Below are 27,923 nucleotides of genomic sequence, written 5' to 3'. Positions count from 1 at the left end.
CAAGCCTTTTTTTTTTTTTTTTTTTTTTTTTTTTTTTTGCAGTGTTGCTGAGAATTGGAATTGGATTAAATATATTTGACAATGTTATGTTATTACAGGATAGAAGACAGATACATAATTAGGAAATGTGTAAAATGGGTAAATTTGACAAACTAGATTTTGATTTCAAGTTTAAAGACAGCAAAACATTACATTGTTTAGGGTGCATTTTCACATTTTATGCAGTTTGTTTTTAATGCCTACAGTTGAGAATATGTGCAAGTAAAATAAGAGGTGTGTGATACCATTAGTTTTTTTTTTTTTTTTTTAACAAATAGTTTGTGAAACGAACCAGTACATAACAATATTGGATATTACTGGCATGTACCTCAACTCCTCATGTTCACCTGCTTCACCTTCAAATAGGACATACTCAGTAGTCCTCCCACGGTAGGGGAGAAACATCATCATACAAGTAAACTATATCAGCTGCTTCCTCTCAATCTGTTGTAGCAACAACTAAGCAACAACAACTCATGTTGAGCATCTGCTAACACTTGGACATACTTCCAGTTTGAGTGAATGCTGGCGGGACTGGTCGCCGCTGCTCACCGGTAACTAGACTATGTGATTTTGCTATGACTAGTGATTTTGATGGTATTTTTTGCCATTTTTGCTGACATCTCTGCGCGGCTGTATATGCTGTGTATGCATTTAGCTTCAGCCTAACCACCGTTTCGTTTGAAACTTACCGGTTTGTTCTCTGGACGCCTGAGCTGCCTGTGGCCTCCTCTCCTACAATGTGGACTGGTAGGATATTCGCCTGGTTAATGTTTGTTTGGAGTCTTCTGTCGCTCGTTATCCAACCTGCGACTGGCCTCCTCCAGTACCCAGCTGCTGAGCTTCTTCGACTGCGTCTTCTCCAGTCTGTACCTCTGCTGTCGGTGCTGTATTTCGACCCGGACGTCATACTTCTCCCTCGTCGGAGATACATCCACCGTGGGTCCCGCCAGAGATTCTGAACGGATGCCTCGAAAGGACTTAACTCTTTTTGGTCTGATTTTCGGCACCCTCCACATAACACAGAAAGGAACGCTGACCATAGTGTGTTGGCCAGCTTAGCTCGGTCGACTAACACCACTGTCAAATGCGACGGCAACATTGTCAGCTTTAGTCTACTGAACATCCGCTCACTCACGAGCAAGGGACATCTCATTCAGGATCTCCTCATTGACCGTAAGTTTGACTTTCTCTGTTTAACTGAGACTTGGCAGCAACCTCAAGACTTTTCACAACTTAATGATTGCTTCCCCCCCATGGGGGGGTTTGTTTACACTTGTCAACCCCGTGCCTCTGGCTGTGGAGGAGGTGTCACGATAATTTATCACGAGAAGTGGAAAGTCCTGCCGTTGCCTGCTCCTGCTGTTAGCTCTTTTGAATCAACTGTGTGTCAACTGTCTGGGCCAGTTCCTACCATCATTGCAACTGTCTACCGTCCTCCTAAGTCAAACAACAATTTTTGGAATGATCTTGCTACCTTCCTTACCCATTTATCTATAATTACTCCAAATATAATTCTGCTGGGGGATTTTAATATACATCTGGACAATATCAATATCCCTCTCACTAGAGACTTTTTATCTTGCCTGGAGAGTTTTGGATACCAGCAGCACACTGATGTTCCTACCCATTGTAAAGGACATATCTTGGACCTGATCTGCTGCTCTGGTGTTGTTCCTTTTGATCTTACAGCAGATGAACTCACTATAACTGATCATTTTCTCTTTTCATTCAATGCCAAACTTACCTTTTCTGTTCCTAAGCTTCCACATCTCATAGCCTTTCGTAACATTAAGAATATTAACTTGAATTTGCTGTCTTCTAGAATTGATTCCCAAATGGACTTTTATAATTTATCCACTCCCATAGAACTGGTCTCATATCATAACACTTGTCTTAATGGTATTCTTAATTCTCTTGCTCTGCTAAAAAACAGATCTGTTTCTTTTTCTTTTTCTGCCCCCTGGTTTACACCTGAACTTCGGCTTCTGAAAGCTAAGGGCAGGCAAATTGAAAGGTTGTTTAAAAAGTCCGGACTCTTTGTCCACAAAGAGATGTATAAAAATCATCTACTCTATTACAAGGATTGTATAGCCCAAACCAAATCTAATTATTACACTCAGTTAATTACTTGTAATACAGCTAACACCAAGTCTTTGTTTTCTTTACTTAATAATGTTACACAACCTCCAGACTCTTTACCATCTCACCTTTACTCAGCTGCCTTATGTAATTCTCTTATGTCTTTTTTCAATGAGAAAATCCAAAAGATACATCAGCACCTTGGTCCAGATCCTCTCTGTATTCCTTCTGAACTACACTCGCCTATTCACTCTTTTTCTTCTTTCCAGCTTCCCACTTCCTCTGAAATCTCAGATCTCATCTGCAAATCCAAGTCATCTGCTTGTCAGCTGGACCCCCTGCCTACAGTTCTGGTTAAAGCCTGCCTCCCCTCTCTAGTACCTCTCATTTCTGCCATCATTCACTCTTCTCTTACAACTGGTATTATTCCCTCATCTTTTAAAACTGCTGCTATAACCCCAATACTAAAAAAAACCTGGTGCTGATCCTGCTAATTTCAATAATTTTCGCCCCATTTCTAACTTGCCCTTTATCTCCAAAATTCTTGAAAAAATAGTAGCTATCCAACTCCACACCCACTTATCTCACAATAATCTATATGAAAAGTTCCAGTCTGGTTTTCACCCTCTTCATAGTACAGAAACGGCACTTGTTAAAATTACCAATGACCTCCTTATGGCTGCTGACTCTGGTCTAATCACTATTCTCATCCTCCTTGATCTGAGTGCGGCCTTTGATACTATTTATCATACCACTCTCCTTAACAGATTATCTTTGATTGGCATTACTCACACTCCACTTGATTGGTTTAGATCCTACCTCTCAAGCCGCACTCAGTTCATACAGCTTAAAATCTTCACATCCCAACCCATCGCTGTTACTTCTAATGTGCTCCAGGGCTCTGTCCTGGGGCTTCTTCTTTTTATTATTTACCTTCTTCCCCTTGGCAATATTTTTCGCAAATATAACATTAATTTTCACTGTTATGCTGATGACACCCAGCTCTACCTTGCTGGTAAACCCACCTCCTCTTTTCCACCACCCTCGCTTATTGACTGCTTCTCTGAAATTAAATCCTGGTTTTCTTCAAATTTTCTTAAATTGAGGTTCTCCTCATTGGTTCAAAATCATCATTATCCAAAACCAATAATCTTTCTCTTATTATTGATAACTCTGTTGTTTCCCCATCATCTCGGGTCAAGAGTCTGGGTGTCATCCTCGACAGTACTCTATCTTTCCAATGTCACATTAATAACATCACCCGGTCTGCTTGCTTCCACCTACGTAATATTAATCGCATTCGCCCCTCCCTCACTCCTCATACCACTGCCATTCTTGTTCATAGTCTTGTCACTTCTCGGCTGGACTACTGCAGTTCACTCCTCTTTGGTCTCCCTAATAAATCTCTTCATAAGCTTCAGTTAGTCCAGAATTCTGCAGCACGTATCATCACTCGAACCCCATCTATTCACCATATTACTCCGGTCTTGCAGCAGCTTCATTGGCTCCCGATCAAGATTCGTACTGATTTTAAGATTCTGCTGTTAACATTAAAGCCATCCATAACCTCGCCCCTCCATATCTGTCTGACCTTCTTCATGTTGCCATTCCATCCCGTAACCTTAGATCCTCTTCCTCCACCCATTTGACCGTTCCTCCCGCCCGGCTAACCACCATGGGGAGCAGAGCTTTCAGCCGTTTTGCTCCCAAGCTCTGGAATTCATTACCTGCGGAGCTCCGAAATATCAAATCATATTCATCCTTCAAATGTAAACTTAAAACACATCTGTTCAAAATGGCTTTTTCTTTTTCCTTTTGATTATAGTGGTTTTGTTTGGTTTTAATTTTTAGATTTTCTGATGTTTTAAGTTGTTTATAATTGTGTCTTTTATTTATTTATTTATTTATTTATTGTTTGTTTGGTGTCCTTGAGTTCTCTGAAAGGCGCCTTGTATAAATAAAATGTATTATTATTATTAAATACCTTATTCTCTTGCCTGAGAGTAGTGAGTGATGTTCTCCCAATGTATGGTTCCAGATCCCTTTATATGTCATTTATTAATATAACACAATGAAGTCCATTTGTAATACTTTTTTTCTTCTTGAAGTTGTCTTTGGAAGTGTAGTGGATAGCTATTTATCAGAGGTGTCCAAGTTACTTAAACACTGTGTATTAGAAAGAGGGAAATGAGATTTGTGTGAGGGGAAAAAAGGACACAGAATGAGAAAAAACACCGGAACTGACATCCATAAAGCAGGTGTTACAGAGGAGAAAAATATTGGTTAGATAATAGATGTTGAACATGTAGTGCTATTTTATTTTGAAATGCTGCACTTGATTTACAGATTAATCTTTTTCTGTTCAAGCTGATGTTCTTTAGTGCTTTATTGTTTTCCTTATCTACTCAGCCTTATGAGTGAATATTAAAGAGCTTGTTTACTAGAAGTTAGGTTTTATTCTCTTGTTATTTTCTAGTTTTGTTTTTTTATAAAATTCCATTCACATTAGTAGCATATGTAAAACATTATCAAGACAAGTCAAGCTGGGGAGCATGCACTGGTACAGTGCGTTGCTGCACCCACTACACAATGAAACAGCTTGGGATCCTGGTTGGCAACCCCCCAGGCAGACACGCTGCCCAGTCCCACCCTCCGGAAATTACCTTCTATCAGCTGCAGCCAGGTGTTACGTGGGCGACCCCTTGGCCTGGTCCAGCCACTCAGGTCCCCCACAATGAAGATTCTATGAGGTGGATCACCCTTGGGGAATCGCGCCACATGGCCGTAGTGCCGTAACTGATGCTCCCTCACAATGCAGGTAATGTGTCTCATTCAGGACTCCATGAGCAACCACTCATTTGACACAAAGTCAAACCAACGGTACCCAAGGATTTTCCGGAGAGACACAGTAACAAAGGAGTTTACTCTTCGTCTCAGGTTACTGGATAGTGTCCATGTCTCGCAACCATATAGCAAGACAGGAAACATTATACTAAAGGATAAAAGATTTTGGAGTATCTTTATGTCCATCATTCTGGTGCTCATCAACAAAATTTTTGATGATAAAGTTACAGTTCTGTTGTTCTTGAAACAGAAGCTGCTTGTGTTTGTTCACCTTAGAAAACCTGCTGCTTATTTATTCCATGAATGCTGCAAAATGTGCTGTATAGACCATTCTTACACTTTGTGATATGTGATCTACCAGAAATACTTTTTCTGATGGCTTCAGTATGCTTAAGGTCTGATTTTTTTTTTTTTTTTTTTTTTTTGATGTAGGTGGTAAAATACTGGCCTGAAATTGGGAAATGTGGCTTTTTAGTCTGGCGCTATCTGCTGAGACGAGATGACTCTGAGCCTGCACCCTGGACATCTGAAGGTATAGACAGAACAAAGAAACTTGGTCTCACCGTGCAGGTATTGATAAGTTCAGTTTTTATTATTTTATATCTAAGCATATGTTTTCGTACAAAGTTAATTTTTTTATGTTCTCCCTATTGTCAGAATGAGATACTGTCAAGTGATGTTCTAGAAAGGAAGAGGCACATAGATAACTAAAAGCAGGGCTTTTAAAATGTTGCAACTTTAGGAATTGGTGAGAACCCTAGTAGTTGGTGTAGGGGTTTAAAGCATGCCAGATGATATTTCAAATGATATTTGATAAAGATTTTTGGGCCTATGCAAATTCTCAAGTGAATATTTTATTGAATTCAGACAGTACTACTTCATTGTGTGTGCTTTACTTAAAGTAATAATGCTGTCTGGTCTTACATTGGCCTTATAATAGTTTCAGTCATGGCATGTCTGTGAAACTATTATCAGTTCTGCTTGGGCCTGACCATTTGTGTCATGCTTTCATTTTGTACTTTTACGGTGGCCCAATTTAGTTTTTATAAATCAAATAAAATCTTGCATCATGCAATTGTGAAGGAACAGACATTCCCAAAGAAAACTAATGTATTCAAACTTGTGGATGTCAGACAAAAGACATCACAGAATGAAACCTGAGGCCCATATACTGTGTATTTATATACTGAACTCAGAAAGAATTCGTACTTCTTTACTTTCTGCACAATTCATTGTGTTATAAATTTATTTTTCAATTAATAAATTTGCCATTTTCCCAAGTCAATTGATGTTTAATAATAACAAACTGAAAATATTATTGGAAAGGGTTGCAGAATTTTTAAAAATCAAAAATTGAAATCTCACAAGCATTTAAGTATTATGCCCTTAATTCTGTACTTTTTAGAAATCATTTTGGCGGCAATTACAACTTTAAGTCTTCGTGGGTAAATCTCTACAAGCTTTACACAGTACATTTCGGGGGGTTTTCCCATTCCTCCTGGAAGATCCTTTTAAGCTATATTAGACGAGATGCAAACTATCTTTAGTTATTGCCACAGATAGGGTTTAAGTCTGGGCTTTGGCTTGGCCACTTTGTGACAGTCAGAGATTTGTCACAAAGTAACTCTAGAACTGTCTTGGCTCTGCATTTTGGGTTACTGTTGCCCTTGTCTAAGGTTGCGTGCACTCTAGAGCAGGTTTTCTTCAAAAATCTGTCTATATTGGACTGTATTCATACTTCCCCCAATTCTGCCAGTCTCCCTGTCCCTGCCGCTGAGAAGCACACCATATTATGACGCACCATGCTTCACTGTCGGGATGTTATCAGGCAGGTGATAAGCAGTGCTTGGCCTTCACCAGACATGATGCTTCATGGTCTGCCCAAAGAGTTCAATTTTTGTCTCATCAGGTCATAGTCTTTTACTGTCAAGAGCGGCTTCTGTCTAGCCTCTATTCCATAAATACCTGATTGGTGGAGTGCTGCTGAGATGGCAATCCTTCTTACAGGTTCTTCCATGTCAGTGGAGGGCTCGTGAAGCTCTGTTAGTGTAACAATTGGGTTCTTGGTCACATCCCTAACTCAGACCATTATTGCCCATTTAATCAGTTTTGCTGGACGGCCAACTCTAGGAAGAGAAGAATTTTGGAACCACCAGGACTGTTTCCCAAGTATTGAGGCCATTGCTCCTCTAGGAACACTCAAAGCTTTAGAAATGTTTTTATACTCTTGTTCGGCTCTGCCTCAAAGAGTTGCACAGTATACTGGTACTGGAAAAAAAAATTTTTAAGCGGCACAATACCAGCATTTCATTAATTTCAGTACTGGAAGTAAGTTGTAGTTTTCACACATCTCATTGTTAGTCATTTATTAGCATGATTATGACCCACCCCAAAGTAATGCATCTAGATCGGTTTTTCATGGGGAGTCGAGCTCTTTGAACATGTATATTAATATGATTGTGCTGGAGACTCCAAAAGGAGTACTATCCCATCCCCCTGATTTCTTGTGTTGATTGCAGCAGCAAGGTAAAGAGTCATGTGATTGTGATAGAACAGGGAAGCACACAATCATTCAGTGGTGTGCCCAGGGGGAGGAGTTGTTTAGTTATTCATTATTTGTTTCAGTACCACTTTGGTTACTGGTACTAAGGCTTAAAATCTGGTATCGATACCAAAGTCAAAATTTTTGTACTTATCCAATACTTAATGCTTCACCACAGTTTTATTACATAGATCTACAAAGAGTTCTTTGGACTTTGTGGCTTAGGTTTTGTCCTGACATGCAGTGTGAATTGTGGAACATCATATGCACATGTTTGTGTCTTTCTGAATGAAATCCAATCAATTCAGTTTGCCTCAGGTGGACTCCAATCAAATTATTGACAAAGATAATTAAAGCAAATAGGATACCCCTAACCTCAATTTGGAGTGCCACAGCAAAGGGTGTGAATACTTCTATGAATGATGGATTTCAGTTTTTGATTTTGAATGCATTTTCATACCTTTCTTAAAATGTGTTTTCAGTTTGTCTTTATGTAGTTTGATGGGCAAAAATGACAAATTTGTCAATTATAAATAAACTCTTCAGCACTATAAATTATGCAAAAAGTGAAAGGGTCTGAATGCTTTCTGAATTCACTGTAGGTTATGACCACTGGTAAAACAGTTAAATAAAAATATACACATACAAAGCCAAAGGTGTTCAGTTCATAGTTTTCATATATGTTTGTGCTCTTTATTTACTAAAATCATGTTTTCTGTAATATTGCGCATTTTGTTAGTGCTCTCCGTTTAAGATTATGTGAAGTTCACAATTCTTCTTTATTGGCAGTATCCAGAAGGGTACCTGGAGGCAATGGCTAATAAAGTAAAAAAGGATAAAATTAAAAAAAGTCCTGTGAAACAGGAGAAGCAGGAAAGGGTAGAAAAAAAGGAGCCAGTGGAAAAACCAGAGCGTGAAACTCGAAGCAATGGTAACCGGAAAAGGTCTCCAGAGAAAGGTAAGTGTTGGCAAAGTTGAGGGAGAAATTATTGTACTGTTTGTCCACATTATATTGGGTGTATAAGTCTAATTGTTGAAACATTTGTAAGTACATCTCTCCCTGATTTTAAAAATTCAATAATCATTTGAAAAATTACATTTCTAGGATTAATATTGGGAAAGCTTGACCTAGGCAGGCAGTAGCCTCACGTAGCATTTGGTTCTAACATGACTCTTAATTGCTGTATAATGTTTTTGGTGACTAGCTGTTACTCCAACTCCAGTCTGCATAGTTTACTGCAACTGAGAGACTAGCCACAAGTTGAATCTACAAGGAATTTTATGAGAAGGCTGAAATACATTTTCCCAGTTAGAAAATCATTTGCACGAAGAAGGTAATTATGTACAGATAGTCCCCAGGTTACGGACATCTGACCTACGTCTTACGAACGAGGACGCAGCTGCGACGCATGCGCCTCAGTAACTGCCGCTCCATCATCTTCGGCCTGGGGATGCTGCAAGCGGTGGCTGGAGGGGGGGGGGGCGAGCGATTTCGCTGCTCGTGCAGTGTAGTGTTCCTCGGGCGGCTCCCAGCAGCAGGCGGTGACCCGTGGTCAATAGTCACTGGGGCCACAGCTATCGCTTGTGTGCAGGACGATGGTTCGCTGCCCACCCACTATGCCGCCGCAGCTACTGCTTCTGACTGCCCGACCAGCACACACGGCTGGTAATGCTGCAAGCGGTGACCCGGTTGTGGCTGAACGGGGCGGCGGGGGTAGCATTGTAGTGTGCCTCGGATGGCTGCCTGTTGAATTGGGGTTGGGCGATTCACTACCTGCCTTTGGCCGCACCGTGTTCGTTCTCGGTGAGCGGACGCTGTAGGTAGCATACTGTAGTGGAGGTGACTGTGAGGTGGGCTGGTGATGAACCCCCCTCGCCACCCCCAGTCATTCTCAATAGCAAGCCTGCTTGTACTGTTACGCACATAGCAGGAAGTTGTCTCTTGTCAGTACATCAGACGTGTTGACAGGTTCCTTCCTGCTGTGATAGCGTGTACTGTACAGTGCTGTGGAGAAGAGCTCATCTTAACTTTTTGTCTTCAATCTTCAAGAATGTCTCTGAAACACAAATCTGATGCAAGTGCTGGTGATACAGTAAAGAAGAGAAAAACCATCACCATTGAAAATAAAGTAGAAATAATAAAAAGATCAGAGAGAGGTGAAACTCCATCTTTCATTGGCAGAACACTTGGTTACAGTCGGTCAACAATAGCATTTATTAAAATAATGTACCTGTTCCGACTTACATACAAATTCAACTTAAGTACAAACCCACAGTCCCTATCTCGTACGTAACCCGGGGACTGCCTGTAATTGTAATTATTTATGACAGTTGGTACTCGGTGTACTTCTATACCACAGTGTGTTCTTATGCAGTGTTGAGCAGTAGAAGTCTGAGGATCATGCAACAAACTAGGAAAGATGTAAGATACATTGTACCTATAAAACAACACTTCCCATACAGTACTTCTAATTCAACACAAGCAGTGCTTTACCATTTCACCTATTTCCTTAAATTACTTATGATGCTATTTTTGCAGTTGTAGTTTTAAAAGCTGCCAGACTCGAAACTTCATTTTTGGTTTCATGTATCGCATTTTTCTGCTCTCCTAGAAATTGTAAACCTAACTTACCTTAACATTATAGTTGTCTGCTGTATTTTTTACTGTCTCTGAAACCTCTTGGTGTTTCTGTGATTTCTGATGTTACTGCTGTTCATAATAATGTGCCCCCCTACATTCCTTAAATCAATGAGAAGTTTGTTGCATACCTAATTTACTTTCTAAATATGTGTCATGCCTCAACTCCTCTTCTGATATTCATCAAATAATTATGTAGCTGCCTGCTTTCTACTTTCCAAGAGATCTCATATCATACCACTATTTTTTAATGTGAACTTGTGATTGTTTAGTTTGTTTTGCCTGTCCCCATTTGGCAGGCACTTTATGCCTATGTTAATGAAAGCTGCTTCTGTAATAGAAGTGGTTTCCCAGGACTGCTGCATTAATTCTCTCAGTGATTATTGCCATGAAAAGTCCACTGCTGTAGAAATGGCCCAGTATTGCCACTTTCTCATACAAAGGAAATAGTGTTCATTTTGGAAACTCATCATTCCCAGTCCCTTTGGCTTTGTATTTAGTTTAGTGATCTTTGGTCTTAGAGGATTATGCTGGCAAACTATTACAGAATAATTGGTCAACTTGACAAAATGAGGCATATGAAAACAGAATATATAGCAGTTTACAAGAATTCTGTACAATATCTTACTATTTTAGGTTTTATAATAAATATCTTTATTAATTCTTCCTTAAAAATTCTTTCAATCCAAAACTTGACTTGGCAATTCTCTCACCTGATGCATACTACTGTTACTGTGTCATACAGAAAGAATATGGAGTTCATTTATATTGTTTTTAGCTTTTTTAAATACAGTACAATCCCTGACTTAACTGACTAACTGACCTCGCTTTAACCGGCCGACAGATTAACCGGCCTGTTAAAATAAAATAAAATTTAAAAAAAAATGTTTTTAATCCTGAGTTCTTCTTTATATTATATGTATGCACTTCTTTCTTTCCTGGAAGGTGAGAGGGCTACTACTTTCAGAGTGATTTCCGATTACATATTCCTTTATGAATTTTCCACGGTGCCTTCTTCTTTCTACCTGGCGGCTCCCCTGCTTCTCCCATCGGGCTTCGCAACAAGGAAGTCACCCTACCTGCAGGTGCAGCTACCTTCCACACTGGTCCAGTAGCCCTCCAATCCCTGGCTACATCTGGCTCCGTCCAGACCGAGACTTGGGTTCTTTCCCCAGCAGCCAGGGCGCTCACGCTAGGGCTAAACTTGCCCAAAGCCTCCACGACTGCCGCTGCCTTTCGATGGCCAGTCGTCTTCAATACCGGTCACTCCAGCTCCGTGATCGCTCAGCTGGAGCGACCGCTTTCTTCAGCCCCACCGAGTGTCGGCCAAACACTCCTCTGCAGGGGTTCACCTTCCAGCTGCCTGCCTTTGCTCCATCGAATCTGCTCTCGCTCGCTCTCCTGCACCAGCTTTCCTCTATCTACTTTCTTCTCCATTAACCTCCCGTTCTTTCCTGTTCTTGCCCTAGCCGCCTCGCGCTTCTATTTATCACGGGGACGTGGATCAGATGTGGCAATTAGCACTTCCCGGGAACAATTACGGATGCGGACGACTCCTCATCTGTGCCCTTAAGCTAGGATCGCCTGCATCACAAATTCCCCGGGAACCGATCGGCCACACATACTCACTAAGCTGCGAGTGCGGTATTTATTTATTTAAAAAGTGGCCTTTTTGACTTGAGCTGTGGACCCGCTACACTACACTGTCCAGTTGTTGTACGAGAAAAAAAACCCTGTGTGCGAAATCGTGGATGAAGCCTTGTGGATATGGTTTTTTCAGGAACGTCGAAGAGGTGCAGTACATACCTTAGAAATATTTTTCTACATGAAAATAGGTATGCATAGGATTAATCGGCCAAAACAGCAACCAGCCAATGGGTCCAATCCCGAGGTGGCCGGTTAAGAGGGATTGTACTGTACTAAGTTTCAGAAGAACAATGTAGTGCACTAAGTACATAGCAGGTTACATAGATAAAATTCTTTGTTTTAAATACATTGCCCATTTAGTACAGTAGTCTCTTTTTGATCACCTTTTCCCATCAAAAAGCAAAGTAATGAAAAAATAAAATGAAAGAGGAAAAAATAGTAGAAAGTTGACAGTTATAGGTGAGGTGAAAAGTTAGCCATTAAATTTGCTTATTAGTTACACAAAAGAATGCCTGTTGAGCACACTATTGATAAATAGCCATGTCATGAAAATTCTTTGTTACACTATTGTGAAAACCGCTGCTAAAATAGTATTTTGAGAAGAAGGTGTTTCTTCAAGTATTATGCCATGAAAGGTTTTAATTAAAAGCTTGAAAATACCTTAGTTAAAGGGTTATGAATAACACATGCACACTGACTTTCAGCCAGTTAGTGGCTGAGCCGAAGTACAATATAAACAGTCACTTTCTATATGGTATCTGTACTTCTAGTAAGTTATGAAATAAATAGACAGAACAAGTAAATATGTTCTTCTGTAGGAAAACAACATTGTAACTTGCCACTAATTAATTAATTAAAAAAATTAGACCAATTTGTTTTCCTTAAATTTCTGTGTAGAAGGTGGTTTGTGGAATTTAGACTTGCATCAAGGTAACTGAAGCACACTTACTTTTAGAAACAGAAAAATACAACTTATTGATAAACACAAGGATTATACAGTATAATTGTGAGAAGTGCTGTGAAAATAAATCATCTTGACACAGGGAAAGGTCTGGGGCAGCCACTTATATACTTGAATAGGGCAGCAAAGTTGTAGAATTTGTAGTACAGTTGTATACAGATTGATTTCAAAATTGGAACTGAGAACTGAAGTAGGTTGTCTGGCTTTTAAGACCGGTCAGTGGAAGTGATGTCATCTTGCCCGGAAGTGACATCATCGGGACTGGAAGTGATGTCTTCTCTAGTTGATATGGACCGGAAGCGATGCCTCACTCTTGGAGCTTGGCTATACCAGAAGTGATGTCTTCGGGGCCAGAACTGGAAAGGAAATCATTGGACCCAGGCAGAATTTCCTGTGTTTGGTCTGCAGGTATAACAGAGAAAGGGTTACTGTACCCCGCCACCTCGTGTCCTAGTTTGTAATTACCTTATTTTGGTCCTTCTAGCTGCCTCCCATGAGCACATGTGTGACATGTCCCACCCTAACGCCCCCCCAGCCCAGACCCATTGGGTCGGGCGTTCCTGGCCAAGAAGTCATGACTGAAAGAAAGGGTATCGGCTTTGGCTTGCAGGACACCCCGGCAGTAAATGACTGACAACTTGTATGGCTGCAGGTCCAAAAACCACCTTGTGATGCGTGGGTTAGATTCCTTTTGTAAGGCCATCCACTATAACAATGCATGGTCTGTTACCAGGGTGAACTTGCGGCCCAAGAAGTAGTACCTCAGCTGAGTAATCGCCCATTTAATCGCTAAGGCCTCCCGCTCCATGGCCGCATACCTGGTTTCCCAGTCCAGCAGTTTCCGACTTAGGAACATGACGGGGTGTTCAACACCATCGATGCTTTGGCTCAGCATGGCTCTAAGACCTGTGTCTGAAGCGTCCGTTTAGAGGATAAAAGGCAAAGAAAAGGCAGGGGCTTTCAAGACTAGAGCTGATGTAAGAACCTGTTTTAAGTCACCAAATGCAGCTTCTGTTTTAGCACCCTATACCACATGATTCATTGTGAGATTAGTCAAGGGCGCCGCTCTCTGTGAGAATCGTGGTACAAACTGGCGGTAGTAACCCGTTAATCCAAGAAAGGCTTGGATCTGTCTCTTGGTCTTCAGACAGAGCCATTTCAACATCAACTTTAGAACACTGTGGTCGCACCATACCCCAGCCCACCAGGTAGCCTCACTATTTGGCTTTGATTAATCCAAAGAAACCAGGGACTATAACTCTCCTCAATCATACCTAGTTCCAGCATCTGTTTGACCTCCAGCTGTGCTTCTGCTCTTTTCACTTAGGGAAGCCGAAATGGGCATTCTTTGACTATCACTCCAGGATTTGTCACTATGTCAGGTAGGCTCATCTAGGTTTCTCACTCACTACCTCCGGGACAACGGTTTCCAGCTCCCGTTGTTGATGGATGGTCAAATTAGGACTGAAGTTAAGGTCTAATTTGTGAACGAAAAGTGAATGGGGCTATCTGGAGGAGGGGTCAGGGTCCCTATCCTTCCACAGTTTCAGCAGATTCACATGATATACCCGCTTGCTTGGTTGATGATTTGGTTGTTTCACCAAATAATCGACAAGCACTTCCATCTCCTTAACTTTGCAGGGGCCTTGCCAGTAGTTTAGAATGGGAGGAAGGAACAAGCACCATGACCTGATCTCCTAGGCGGAACTCCCGCAGGGGCGTGCCACAACCATAGCAACGGACTTGAGCTGCTTGCGTCTTTTGGGTTGGATTTTAGCGAATCTATTGCATAATTGTGCAATATATTCTAATATATTTGTTGAAGGGAGAGCCTCTTCCTCCCAACTTTCCTTTAGAATATCCAATATTGTCGTCCGTACATTAGTTCAAATGTTGAGAACCCCGTGGAGGCTTGTAGGACTTCCCAATATGCAAAAAGGACAAGGGGATGGAGCGGATCCCAGTTCCTTCCATCTTCGCTTGACCACCTTGCAAAGCATCTGTTTGAGGGTCTGATTAAACTGCTTCACTATACTATCAGTGTGAGGATGATACACAGAGGTCTTTAAGAGCTTTATCTTCAGTAACTTGGCTGTTTCCCTGAATGTCTCCGAGGTGAAGGGTGTCTCTTGATCTGTTAGGATTTCTTTAGGGATGCCGTCTCGCGAGAAGACACCTACCAATTCCCGTGCGATAGCTTTAGTTGTTGCTGAGCGCAACAGAACAGCTTCTGGTTATTGGGTCACATAATCAACCAGGACCATTATATACTTATATCCCCTGGCCGAGGGCTCTAGGGGTCCTGCCAGGTCGAGCTCAATACGTTCGAATGGGATATCAGTAAGGTGTAGGGGAACTGTAGGACCATGGTCCCTGACAGGACAGGACATGCAAAAATGTCGGACCTCTTTGTTGATTCCTGGCCAAACAAATTGAAGCTTAGTACACTGAGTCTTTTCGGGGCCCAGGAGGGCTCCCAGGAGGTGAGTATGTGCCACTGGAAGTGACGTCTTTGGGGCCAGAAGCGGAAAGGACGTCATCAGGCCCAGGCAGAATTTCTTGTATTTGGTCTCCAGGGATAACAGAGAAAGGGTTACTTCTTTTGGTCTTTCTAGCTGCCTCCCATGCACACGTGTGACACTGCATATACTGTATATTGACATGTAAGACAGGAAACAAGCCTAGATAGACAAACAGATAAATAATACAGAAGAATCGGGTTGTTTACTGGTTATTTAAAATTCGAATTTGTCTTGGTACAGATAAACAGTTTTATGATGCCAAGTCTTTGTTTGGTGGAGTTGTTGCTTTGTGTTCAAGTGGAGGATTCTTCTTGTGTTAGAGTGCTCTCTTTTGTCTTTGTAATGTAGTCCTTTATTTGTGATGTGCTGTCAGTTAGGCTGTTTGCTGTGTCCTCTGCAACTTTATTGGGAAAATCATTACTCTTTCTGGCACAAGAGTTTAGATGCTGAAGTTCCCTTTTTAAAGTAATAGCTGCTTCTCCGACTAGGCTCTGTTAACACAGGGCTTGGCTTGGCAGAGTGTCTCCCAACTTGCAGGTCCTCAAAGATAAAGATAACTTCCCGAAAAGGGAGTGTTTCAATAGCCTTTTGAGTTTACAGAGAGATCCTCTACTTTTGAGGAGAGAGGGGTGCAGCTAGTTTTTGAAAGAAAGTAAAACGTCTCGTGATTATCACTTCCAGTTACAGAACCAGCGGCTGCTGATGGACATGTTATTTTGTCCATTACAATAGTCTCTCACTGAATTACAGTAATCCCTCGCTATATCGCACTTCGCCTTTTGCGGCTTCACTCCATCGCGGATTTTATATGTAAGCATATTTAAATATATATCGTGGATTTTTTGCTGGTTCGCGGATTTCTGCGGACAATGAGTCTTTTAATTTCTGGTACATGCTTCCTCAGTTGGTTTGCCCAGTTGATTTCATACAAGGGACGCTATTGGTGGATGGCTGAGAAGCTACCCAACTTACTTTCTCTTTCTCTCTTGCGCTGACTCTCTCTGATCCTGACGTAGCGGGTGTGAGCAGGGGGGCTGTTCGCACACCTAGACTATACGGACGCTCGTCTAAAAATGCTGAAAGATTATCTTCACGTTGCTACCTTCTGTGTGCAGCTGCTTCGTGAAGCAACATGCTGCAAGGTGCTTTGCATTCTTAAAAGCTCAAAGGGCACGTATTGATTTCTCTCTCTCTCTCTCCCTGCTCCTGACGGAGGGGGTGTGAGCTGCCGCCTTCAACAGCTTTGTGCCGCGGTGCTTCGCATACTTAGAAGCCAAACAGCCCTATTGATTTGTTTGCTTCACTCCTTTGAAGAGGAAGATATGTTTGCATTCTTTTAATTGTGAGACGGAACTGTCATCTCTGTCTTGTCATGGAGCACAGTTTAAACTTTTGAAAAAGAGACAAATTTTTGTTTGCAGTGTTTGAATAACGTTCCTGTCTCTCTACAACCTCCTGTGTTTCTGCGCAAATCTGTGACCCAAGCATGACAATATAAAAATAACCATATAAACATATGGTTTCTACTTCGCGGATTTTCTTATTTCGCGGGTGGCTCTGGAACGCAACCCCCGCGATGGAGGAGGGATTACTGTATAGCTCTTTGTTTGGCCCAGGGTAGCCATTTGGCACCTTCTGGTTTGAAAGGGGTCTCTGCAAAGATGTCAGTTTAACTCTGATTTTCACATTTGTTACCTGCAGAATTACAGACTGATCCTGGTACAGTAATAACTGCAGTTCAGTCATGTATCCTGAAATGTAGATTGGGGAAGTTGAAGCTGGATTTCTGCATCCCTTTTAAACTTGTGGCCCTAACAGGCCTTGTGTGCCACTAAATGCCTAGCAGAATGGGCAGTGCTCACTTTGTTGTACACTTCACAGTTGAACTCTGACAGTGATCTTTTAAGTGTTCCTAATTAAAAGTTTAAGTTAAACGTATAGTATCTGACTATTTTGATCCATCAATGTATCTATTATTTGTGTCCAATTCATCGTTTCAAGCCTCCAGAGCTTACACACACGATGGTAGTTCATTACAGGGTACACTTATGTACACATCAGCTATCACTCACAGTAGGTTAATTTAGAATGTCCAACTAAATCAAAACATATACATGTTTTATATGTGGGAGAAAAACTACACTGACAGTGGGAGAACATTTAAACATCATGCTTGACAGTAAGTTGGCCTGAAATTGTAGTTGTCTCCATGCTATACCGATTTTAACTTATAGAGAAATATGCTCTTTTCTTTAGTTTTTTCCCTGACCTGTTAGATTCTAATGTAATGCTAAAAAATGATCATAGCTATGTTTAAAATCCTATGTTAAAATTCCACTTTTGACTCGCTATGTCCTTGAGCAAGTACCTTAACTCCCCACAATTATTTAGTAGAAATAAATATGTTTAATTTATTTGTCCTACAGTCATCACAGGCTTTGGAATAGTTAGTATTCGCAATAAGAGTTATATATTTCTTTTCTGTCTATACATATATCTTTAAAGAATGTCACATGTGTTTCAGTTATTCAGAAAGATGAAACTCCGGCAAAGACTAAGAGGTTGTCTGACAAAGGGGAAGCATTTCAGTTATCGGCACAGCAGGAGTGGCTGATCAGAGAAGACTGTTTGAATAAAAAGCTGTGGGATGAGGCCCTAGCCTGCCTCATGGAAGGACCGGTAAGCTTCTTCTAACTGGGCAGTGTTTTTTCCATAGCCTCACACAGATGCTTAATTAATTTTCAGCACCCACCATTAGTACTCATTTAACAAGGATGCAAGACTAATTATGGCACACAAGCATATCCTGCATAAAAAGGTGGGAAACCAAGATAGAGTAAGAAGGTAATCAATATAGGAGGACAGTTGAATTACTGCTTTACCAGACTGAAAGGAGCCCATTGAAGTGGTTTAAACCAACGTGGAGGCTGCATCTTGGTGTGCATAGGGCAGGAGATTTACCAGTCATGGCCCACTGGGAGGCAACATTCAGGCAGGTCCAGGACATGCTGCAGGAGATTAAATCTCTTGGCTAGCCTTATAGCTTCTGGAATTCCCCAGAAAGAATTGAAGAATTTGTTTTCTCTTGTACATATCTAATGTTTGTTTATGTGTATATTTGTTTCACAGTCATGTGTATATATATATATATATATATATGTGTGTGTGTGTATGTGTATATACATATATATATATATATATATATATATATATATATATATATATATATATATATATAATATACACGCACACACATTCATAGCATTCGTAGTCTAAATCTCGATCTGATTGTATGGGTGGTTACCTACCAGATAATGCATGTTGTTGGTCTGCCAGTCTGCAAACATCCGCCATGAGGCCCTCTCAGTTGCGAGAAGCAAGTCATAGAATGTTACATAGTTTACTGACAAATAATACAGAGTACGCGACACGTGTTTCGCCCTTATTTGGGCTCATCAGGCGTACACACTCACTGCACCCCTCTCAGGGATCGAACCTCGGACGTGAGCGTCAGAAGTGAAGCCTCTTTACACTGCGCCACGGCGTGTGGTTTGTTTATTTGAGATCGGAGTAATTACATTCATAGCATTCGTAGTCTGAATCTCGATCTGATTGTATGGGTGTAACATTCTATGATTTGCTTCTCGCAACTTAGAGGGCCCCGTGGTGGATGTTTGCAGACTGGCAGACCAACCACATGCGTTACCTGGTAGGTAACCACCCATACAATCAGATGTATATGTATACATAGGTATGTGTGTGTGTGTGTATACTCACTACAGAGAGGAGATACAACACCTAGCACTATGGTGCTCAGCCAACAACCTCATCTTGAACACTAGCAAGACCAAAGAGGTAATGGTGGACTATAGGAGGTCCAGAAGAACAGAACATGCTCCTATATTCATACATGAGGAGGCTGTAATGTGTGTGGGCAATATCAAGTTCTTGGGTAACCACATTACATCGGATCTGACCTGGTCTTTGAACACATCTCTCCCTGGTAAAGAAGGCCCAACAAAGACTCTTCTTCCTCAGGAACATAAGACGTGCTGGATTCTCCTCTCGGCTGCTCACAAACTTCTACAGATTCGCTATAGAAAGCATTCTCTGCCACAGTATGACAGTGTGGTATGGCAGCTGCACAGCACAGGAAGGACTTGGCACGGGTGGTGAGAACAGCACAGGGGATCGTAGGAAGTCCTTTCCTAGACCTGGACTCTGTATATGCTGGAAGGGTGCAGAAGAGGGCCAAATGTATAGGTGTGGATCTCACCCATCTGGTAAATGGACTGTATGTACCACTGCCTTCAGGAAAGCGGTGCAGAAACATAAAAACATGCACCAGCAGACTGAAAGACAGCTTTTTCCTCAGAGCTGTGAAGTCCATCTACCCCTGCTGATACACACACATACATCTACATCTACCCCTAACCTGCCCCCCTGTAGACATGCACACGCACTTTCCCATGTAATCCTCCTCTGCAGACCCACACACACAGATCACTGGTTTCTGCAGGCGTACTACCTCAGGAAAACTCTGGACTTGATGATGTTTTATTGCTGCTGTCTTTTAAACTTATTATGTTTATTTTATTGTTTATAGTGTATTGTGTATTTTAAGTATTCTGCCTTGAGTCCTACCAACAAAAAATTTTGTTATGTGTATGCATAATGACAATAAAGAATTCTACTATTATATATATATATGTGTGTGTGTGTGTGTGTGTGTGTATATATATATATACTGTGTGTGTGTATATAATATATATATATATATATATATATATATATATATATATTATATATATATATATTATATATAGTCATAGTTATATATATATATATATATATAGTTATATGAAAAAGCCTTGAACTTCATAGACCAGTGTGTCCAATCATGAGAAAAGATATTTAAGGTGGTCAATTGCAAGTTGTGCTTCCCTTTGGCTCTCCTCTGAAGAGTGACGGCATGGAATCCTCAAAGCAACTCTCAAAAGATCTGAAAACAATGATTGTTCAGTATCATGGTTTAGAGAAAGGCTACAAAAAGCTATCTCAGAGGTTTATATTGTCAGTTTCAACTGTAAGGAATGTAATCAGGAAATGGAAGGCCATAGGCACAGTTGCTGTTAAACCCAGGTCTGGCAGGCCAAGAAAAATACAGGAGCAGCATATGCGCAGGGTTGCGAGAATGGTTACAGACAACCCACAATTCACCTCCAAAGACCTGCAAGAACATCTTGCTGCAGATGGTGTATCTGTACATCGTTCAACAATTCAGCGCAGTTTGCACAAAGAACATCTGTATGGCAGAGTGATGAGAAAGAAGCCCTTTCTGCACTCATGTTACAAACAGAGTCACTTCTTGTATGCAAATGTTCATGTAGACAAGCCAGATTCATTTTGGAACAAAGTGCTTTGGACTGATGAGACAAAAATTAAGTTATTTGGTCATAACAAAAAGCGCTTTGCATAGTGGAAGAAGAACACCACATTCCAAGAAAAACACCTGCTACCTACTGTCAAATTTGGTGGAGGTTCCATCATGCTGTGGGGCTGTGTGGCTAGTTCAGGGACTGAGACCTTTGTTAAAGTTGAGGGTCGGATGAAATCAACAAATTCTTCAGGATAATGTTCAAGCATCAGTCACAAAGTTGAAGTTACACAAGGGTTGGATATTCCAACAAGACAGTGACCCAAAACACAGTTCAAAATCTACAAAGGCATTCATGCAGAGGGAGAAGTACAATGTTCTGGAATGGCCGTCACAGTCCCCTGACTTGAATATCATCGAAAATCTATGGGATGATTTGAAGCAGGCTGTCCATGCTCGGCAGCCATCAAATTTAACTGAACTGGAGAGATTTTGTATGGAAGAATGGTCAAAAATACCTCCATCCAGAATCCAGGCACTCATCAAAGGCTATAGGAGGTGTCTAGAGGCCGTTATATTTGCAAAAGGAGGCTCAACTAAGTATTGATGTAATATCTCTGTTGGGGTGCCCAAATTTATGCACCTGTCTAATTTTGTTATGATGCATATTGGATATTTTTCTGTTAATCCAATAAACGTAATGTCACTGCTGAAATACTACTGTTTCCATAAGGCATGTCATATATTAAAAAGAAGTTGCTACTTTGAAAGCTCAGACAATGATAAACAAAAATCCAAAGAATTAAGAAGGGTTCCCAAACATTTTCATATGACTGTATACACATACATATACACACATATACACATACAAATAGACATATATATAATATACACATACACACTCCTTTTGTTTCTGCCGTGTGTAATGTTGATGGATTTGCGCATACGTATATGCTTTTGCATTTACGTCTGTTTTATTAAGTTCAAAATAAGCCATTAATTTTGTATTTCTATTTTTCGCTACCTTTTGAAGCTTCTGCTTCTTTGTCCTCTTTAAATTGAATCATATTCTGACCTGGTTAATGAATCGTTATAAATTCAACAGAATGACTTCGGCCGTTCATGGGCAATTCCATTATATGCCACCCGCTTTCCATTGCACTTACGTACTGAGTATCTAAATATGCTTGAACTTCATCCTGAGACTGTTCTTTCGATAAAGTTATGTGTACTCTATCGTGCCCTTTATGAATGTACTTGTAGATGCAAGTAATACTCATAACCGATGCACAATACTCGACATTAATATAACAATCGAATCGTTTGAGCAAATACAGGTTATATGGTACAATTATTGAATTATTGATCATCACAATTTTACCATCTTTCTTTCCATGATAAGTGTGCTGTTCGTGATGATTATCTCTTTGGAGATAATCAGGAAAGCCAGCCTTAGTCATATCTGTTGATTGAACGAACGCTTTTGGAAATTTCCTTAAACCTTTTTCTCTTTTGAGTCCCAACATACTGGATCTTTTAAATGTGGTCTGTGAGACATGTGTTTAATGACTTTATACCATAATTCGGAATAGGTTTCTCTGTTTGGTTTGTCTGTGCTGAAATTCCAATCTACACCATCCGCGGTTAATAATTTATTTTGCAAAGTAACCAATAAATGCATGTGAAGTAAATCCCCATTTTTGAAATTCGATCGTGTAAATGTATTCTCTGATTTGACTGAACCCCATTTCGATTCTATGTTGCATCACTACTCTGTTATCATAAATATACATTGACCGAATTGTGGTTTCTTCGAAATTAAACTTGTCGTAGCTTTAATTGTTGCGGGACCACAGATTCTCATAGCGTATGATCCATCCTTCTTTTAACAGTAATTTATCCGGTGGGAGTCCGGACAGTGTTGACGCTTGTAGATATTCTACGGGATATTGAAAGTTGATGTTTTCATCTTCCATACTATCAGCACCAATTGCTTCAGCATAGTCTAATGATATGCATTTAACCAATTTTCCGTGTAATCATTCTACAATTTTTGTGTTAATTCTTTTGACTTCATCGTTTCTCGTATGGTCCTGAATCGTGTAAATCTACGTTTTGAGCATTGAATAATGCGAATGCGAAAAGATTATTGTAGACTCCAATATTTTGTCTGTAGTGTTTGTGGATTTCACTTTCACCAAACAACAAATCTTTTCATTCTCGCGGATACTTTGGGAGGCAACACTACTTTTCCCTGATGGCAACAGGAATTAGCCAATTTACAAGTCTCCGACTTAAACTTTAAATCCTCACAATATCTACATACTTCTGACATATCACCTATGTCCATATATTCGATCTCTTTTTGCTGTTCTGTAATTTCACCAAGTAATAATTTCTGTTTGTTTGTGCAAATGCAATCTTTATTATCTTTTTTTTTTTTTTTGAGTCTTTCGATTTCCACTGCTTTCATAATCTCTAACCTGCTCTGCATGTGTATTGCACCAACGTTTTTGAACGTCATTATGAAGTGTTTTATTTCTGACACGGATTTGACCTACAAGCTTTTCAATTCCACTTGGTTCGGGCTGATTATTACTTTCCTTATTTTCTGAATTTGCACATAGATTATTATTGTTCTCTTGTGCATCTTTTTTTGCCTTCTTTTCTCTCCAATTCTGTCTTTTCGACGCGCTGCTCTTTCTTCTTCGCGTAGTCGTTCACGTGCCATCTAGAACGTATAATATTAAGAAGTGGGAGCACATGAAGTGTGTCTGCCAAAAGCATTCTAACAACTGCGAGGTTAGATGTCTGTGAACTTGTTTTAAATATATGTGTGTGTGTATATATGTATATTTATGTATGCATGTGTGTGTGTGTGTGTGTATATATATATATATATATATATATATATATATATATATATATATATATATATATATATATATATATATATATATATATATATATACAGTATATATGGTCTGCAGAGGGCACTCCTGCTGCCCAAACCTGACACAGACATATAATATATAAAATTTGTAGCTGGAAACTTTTAGTTTTATTTTGGCACTTTTAGTATTAGCCTTAAATTTTACTTGCATGGGGTCCCATTTAAATGTGTGCCTGGTCAAACTTGTATGTGTGTAAATCAGAGACCGTGGGTTCTTTCTTTCAAATGCATTGCAAAGTTCCTGAACATGTGTGGCAAGTATTTTTGATGTTTGTCCCACGTATACAGCTGGACATGAATCACATAGTATGCTGTAAACCATGTTCTGTGTCTCTGCTGCCAAATTCCTGCTTTTAGCATTAAAAAGGACTGTGCGCAGTGTTTATAGGCTTGTGCGCTACTTTGATCTGGACAAGATGCATGCTGTACTTCTGATACTACATGATGATAAGGAAGTGTGTGTGCCAGGTGGAATGGGGGGGGGGGGGGGGGTCGTCAAGTTAGAGTCGATTGTTTGCTGGGGTCTCTGGCGTCTCCTATGTAAGCATTGTCTGATGAATGTCAAATTTGTCATATAGAGAAAATTATGGATTATTGGTTACTTTGTTCATTTCTAAGGTAGTATGCAATGTAAGCAGTGTATTTTGGGGCACATCACTAAAATTGACTTATTGCACATGAATACTAATATATTTGACATTTTTTAATCAAGCAAAATTTGGCTAATTAAAGTGTGTTGTTTGATTTATTTCTGGATAAAACTACTGGTTCTGAACTACATATTGAGGACCCATTTCACTGAGATTCCAGTGCCTTGCCTTTGCCATTGGTTGTACACAATATTGCAATATTGATCCTTACACATGAAAGTATACAGATGGTACAAAAAGTGACACATTTTTGTTGTTTCTCTTTGGTTCTGACTTTCAGTGAGGAACTGCTCCATCATCAAACACAGTACTGTATAGACACAACATTCGTACAATCATTGGCATGGTTTATAAATGTGAAATAAAATGCCTAGTGTTTATTTTATATACCAAATATTGTCTGAACGTGAAACATGAAATCCTTATTTATTTATATTATTTACATTGTGGCTTTGTGGGTGCCCACTACTATTTCACTTGATCCAAGTTTTGTGGGATACTATTTATCCATATTACTAACTGAGAATGGTAAACCGGAAGGCACGGACCCAGGTACACGGCGATGGACGCAGGAGACATAGTGCGTAGGCGCCAACAGCGCGCGTCTCATAAACCGCAAGCGAAGTCTGATCCACCGCGAACGAAGGAGTCACGGCTCAAAAACGAAAGAGCTCAACTAACGAAGGAGTCATGGCTCAAAAACGAAATAGCTCAACTAACGCCACACAGAAAAGAGGATTCCGCACTGCACCCCAGAGTCAAACGGAAGACACTACAGAGTCCGCAAAGGTCCACAAAGAGAGTACGAAAGGTGCAGGCGCCTAAAACGCGCTTCTGAACTAAACGTCCACACTACACAGCATGGTCCGGGTAATAAGAATAAACGAACTCTCCGTATTAAATGCTCGGCATCCTCACACGTCCAAACGATATAGCATATGTGAATCACATTACAGTAATCCCTCCTCCATCGCGGGGGTTGCGTTCCAGAGCCACCCGCGAAATAAGAAAATCCGCGAAGTAGAAACCATATATTTATATGGTTATTTTTATATTGTCATGCTTGAGTCACAGATTTGCGCAGAAACACAGGAGGTTGTAGAGAGACAGGAACGTTATTCAAACACTGCAAACAAACATTTGTCTCTTTTTCAAAAGTTTAAACTGTGCTCCATGACAAGACAGAAATGACAGTTCCGTCTCACAATTAAAAGAATGCAAACATATCTTACTCTTCAAAGGAGTGCGCATCAGGAGCAGATGTCAGAGAGATAGAGGAAAGCAAACAAATCAATAGGGTTGTTTGGCTTTTAAGTATGCGAAGCACCGCGGCACAAAGCTGTTGAAGGCGGCAGCTCACACCCCCTCCGTCAGGAGCAGAGAGAGAGAGAGATAGAGACAGAGAAAAACAAAGAAGCACAAATCAATACGTACCCTTCGAGCTTTTAAGTATACGAAGCACCGTGCAGCATGTCGCTTCAGGAAGCAGCTGCACAGAAGGTAGCAACGTGAAGATAATCTTTCAGCATTTTTAGACGAGCGTCCGTATTGTCTAGGTTTGCGAACAGCCCCCCTGCTCAATCCCCCTACGTCAGGATCAGAGAAAGTCAGCGCAAGAGAGAGAGGGAGAAAAGTAAGCTGGGTAGCTTCTCAGCCATCTGCCAATAGCGCCCCTTGTATGAAATCAACTGGGCAAACCAACTGAGGAAGCATGTACCAGAAATTAAAAGACCCATTGTCCGCAGAAATCCACGAACCAGCAAAAAATCCGTGATATATATTTAAATATGCTTACATATAAAATCTGCGATGGAGTGAAGCCGCGAAGCGCGATATAGCGAGGGATTACTGTACAGTGATGCATTGTTAACGGTACAACCACAGAAAACGCTCCATATTAACAGTAAGTGGAATTATCCATATTACTAACGATAGACAACGGATAACTAATGGAGTCACGGTCACGGCTCCAAAATGATCCAGCTCAACTAACAGAGCTACAAAAACAAGCCCGCATGGATAAAATCATTAAACGTGGGCGCCTACAATGCGCGTCTGAAACCGCGGAAGCAAAACTGTCTTGGCTCCAAAACCAAACAGCTCGACTAACGGAGCTACAAAAACGAGCCCGCATGGACAAATACAATGAACATAGACGCCAACAACGCGCATCTGAAACTGCGGAAGCAAAGCAGGCACGGGTTCAAAACGAAACACCACAACTGACAGAGATACACAAACGAGCCCGCCTGGATAAAGTCAATGAACGCAGGCACCTACAACGCGCGTCTGAAATGCCGCAAGCATAGCAGGCACGGCTCCAAAAAGAAAGAGCTCGACTAACAGGGCTGGATAAAAACAATGAACGCAGGCGCCTACAACGCGCTTCTCAAACAACGCAACCAAAGGAGTCACGGCTCCAAAACGAAACATCTCAACTGACAGACATACAGAAACGAGCCCACCTGAATACAATTAATGAATGCAGGCGCCTACAACGCAACTCTCAAACAGCAGAGACATTACATAAACGGCAAAGAAAGGAACGGCAAACAGCCACTAAACGATTCCGCCAATTAGCTGACAACGCATTCTGTAATGAGTCCACTATTAATGAACATTCATTAGGATTAATGAATATCATTTGCTGTCATTGTCATTCACTTAACTTCCCTGAAGAAACAACTGGCACTACAACTAATGAGTTTACACGTTGTTGTCAAAAGGGTCAGGTTAGACTGCCTCCTTTAGATGACTTTCCTGAATATCTACAGAAGCTCCTAACTAACAATGTACCCGAAAGTAAAAACTTTCTGGACTGCATTGGATCCTACAATAGTTCATTTGCTTTTGCATCTACCGGGGTAAATATCAGGCCACCAGCTGGCAACAAGCAATACACAGAGCTGATAATGAGAAACGTCGCTGAAGTCATAAACAGTCACCCATTAGCTAAGTCTACAAAAGTACTTACAGGATCACATTCTAACAATACTGTTTTGATTCCTACAGTTGACCTTACAAGTTCTGACCTGGAATTACCTTTTACACTTAAAACGACGTCAATATCCCATTAAACCTGCATTTGCCATGACAATCAACAAATCCCAAGGACAAACCATGGACAGAGTTGGCATATACCTCTCTGAGCCTGTACTTGGACATGGACAACTTTATGTAGCCTTCTCAAGAGTTCGGCATTCATCTGACATTAAAGTTAAAGTTGTAGATACTCCATACCAAGGAAAACTCATTCAAGGACAACACACCATCTTTACTACAAATGTTGTGTATAAAGAAATTTTCCAATATATCTTTCTAATGTGCCATGCTATGGGTTCTTTACTTCCTTTGTTCGTCATCTACACCTTTACACTCCAATATATCTCATACATACATCAATGTATTTCGGGTTACCCAACATCAGGGGTTGGCGAGCGAAGCCCCCTAGTTATGATATAAAAGTGCACCCAAAGGCTATATTTAGACTTGCTAAATGTTTATATTTGGATCTGCTGTAAACTGAAAAATATGAATTACAGGTGTTTTTAGATTCTGTATGCTGATTACTTCCAAATCTTTTTTTCACAGCCTTGTAAAAATACCTATTTAATCATCCCATTCTTCATGGTCTGTTGGTTTCATATTATGCTTTTGTTTCTTTGCAG

General features: G+C 40.6%; 1 protein-coding gene across 1 annotated transcript in view; it reads left to right on the top strand.

The window, feature by feature from the left end:
* LOC114654420 (E3 ubiquitin-protein ligase UHRF2-like) overlaps positions 1–27,923 on the top strand; it is a 176,585-nt gene that overhangs the window by 137,449 nt on the left and 11,213 nt on the right. The window contains exons 12-14 of the mRNA XM_028804976.2: positions 5,398–5,535; positions 8,297–8,465; positions 17,800–17,954. Of these exons, the coding sequence (XP_028660809.1) occupies positions 5,398–5,535; positions 8,297–8,465; positions 17,800–17,954 (462 nt within the window). The remainder of the gene's footprint in view (positions 1–5,397; positions 5,536–8,296; positions 8,466–17,799; positions 17,955–27,923) is intronic.

The sequence above is a fragment of the Erpetoichthys calabaricus genome, chromosome 7 (genome assembly GCF_900747795.2).
Source record: "Erpetoichthys calabaricus chromosome 7, fErpCal1.3, whole genome shotgun sequence".
Lineage (NCBI taxonomy): Eukaryota > Metazoa > Chordata > Cladistia > Polypteriformes > Polypteridae > Erpetoichthys > Erpetoichthys calabaricus.
The sequence above is the reverse complement of the archived record's forward strand: the minus strand, read 5'-3'. Positions and strand labels throughout refer to the sequence as shown.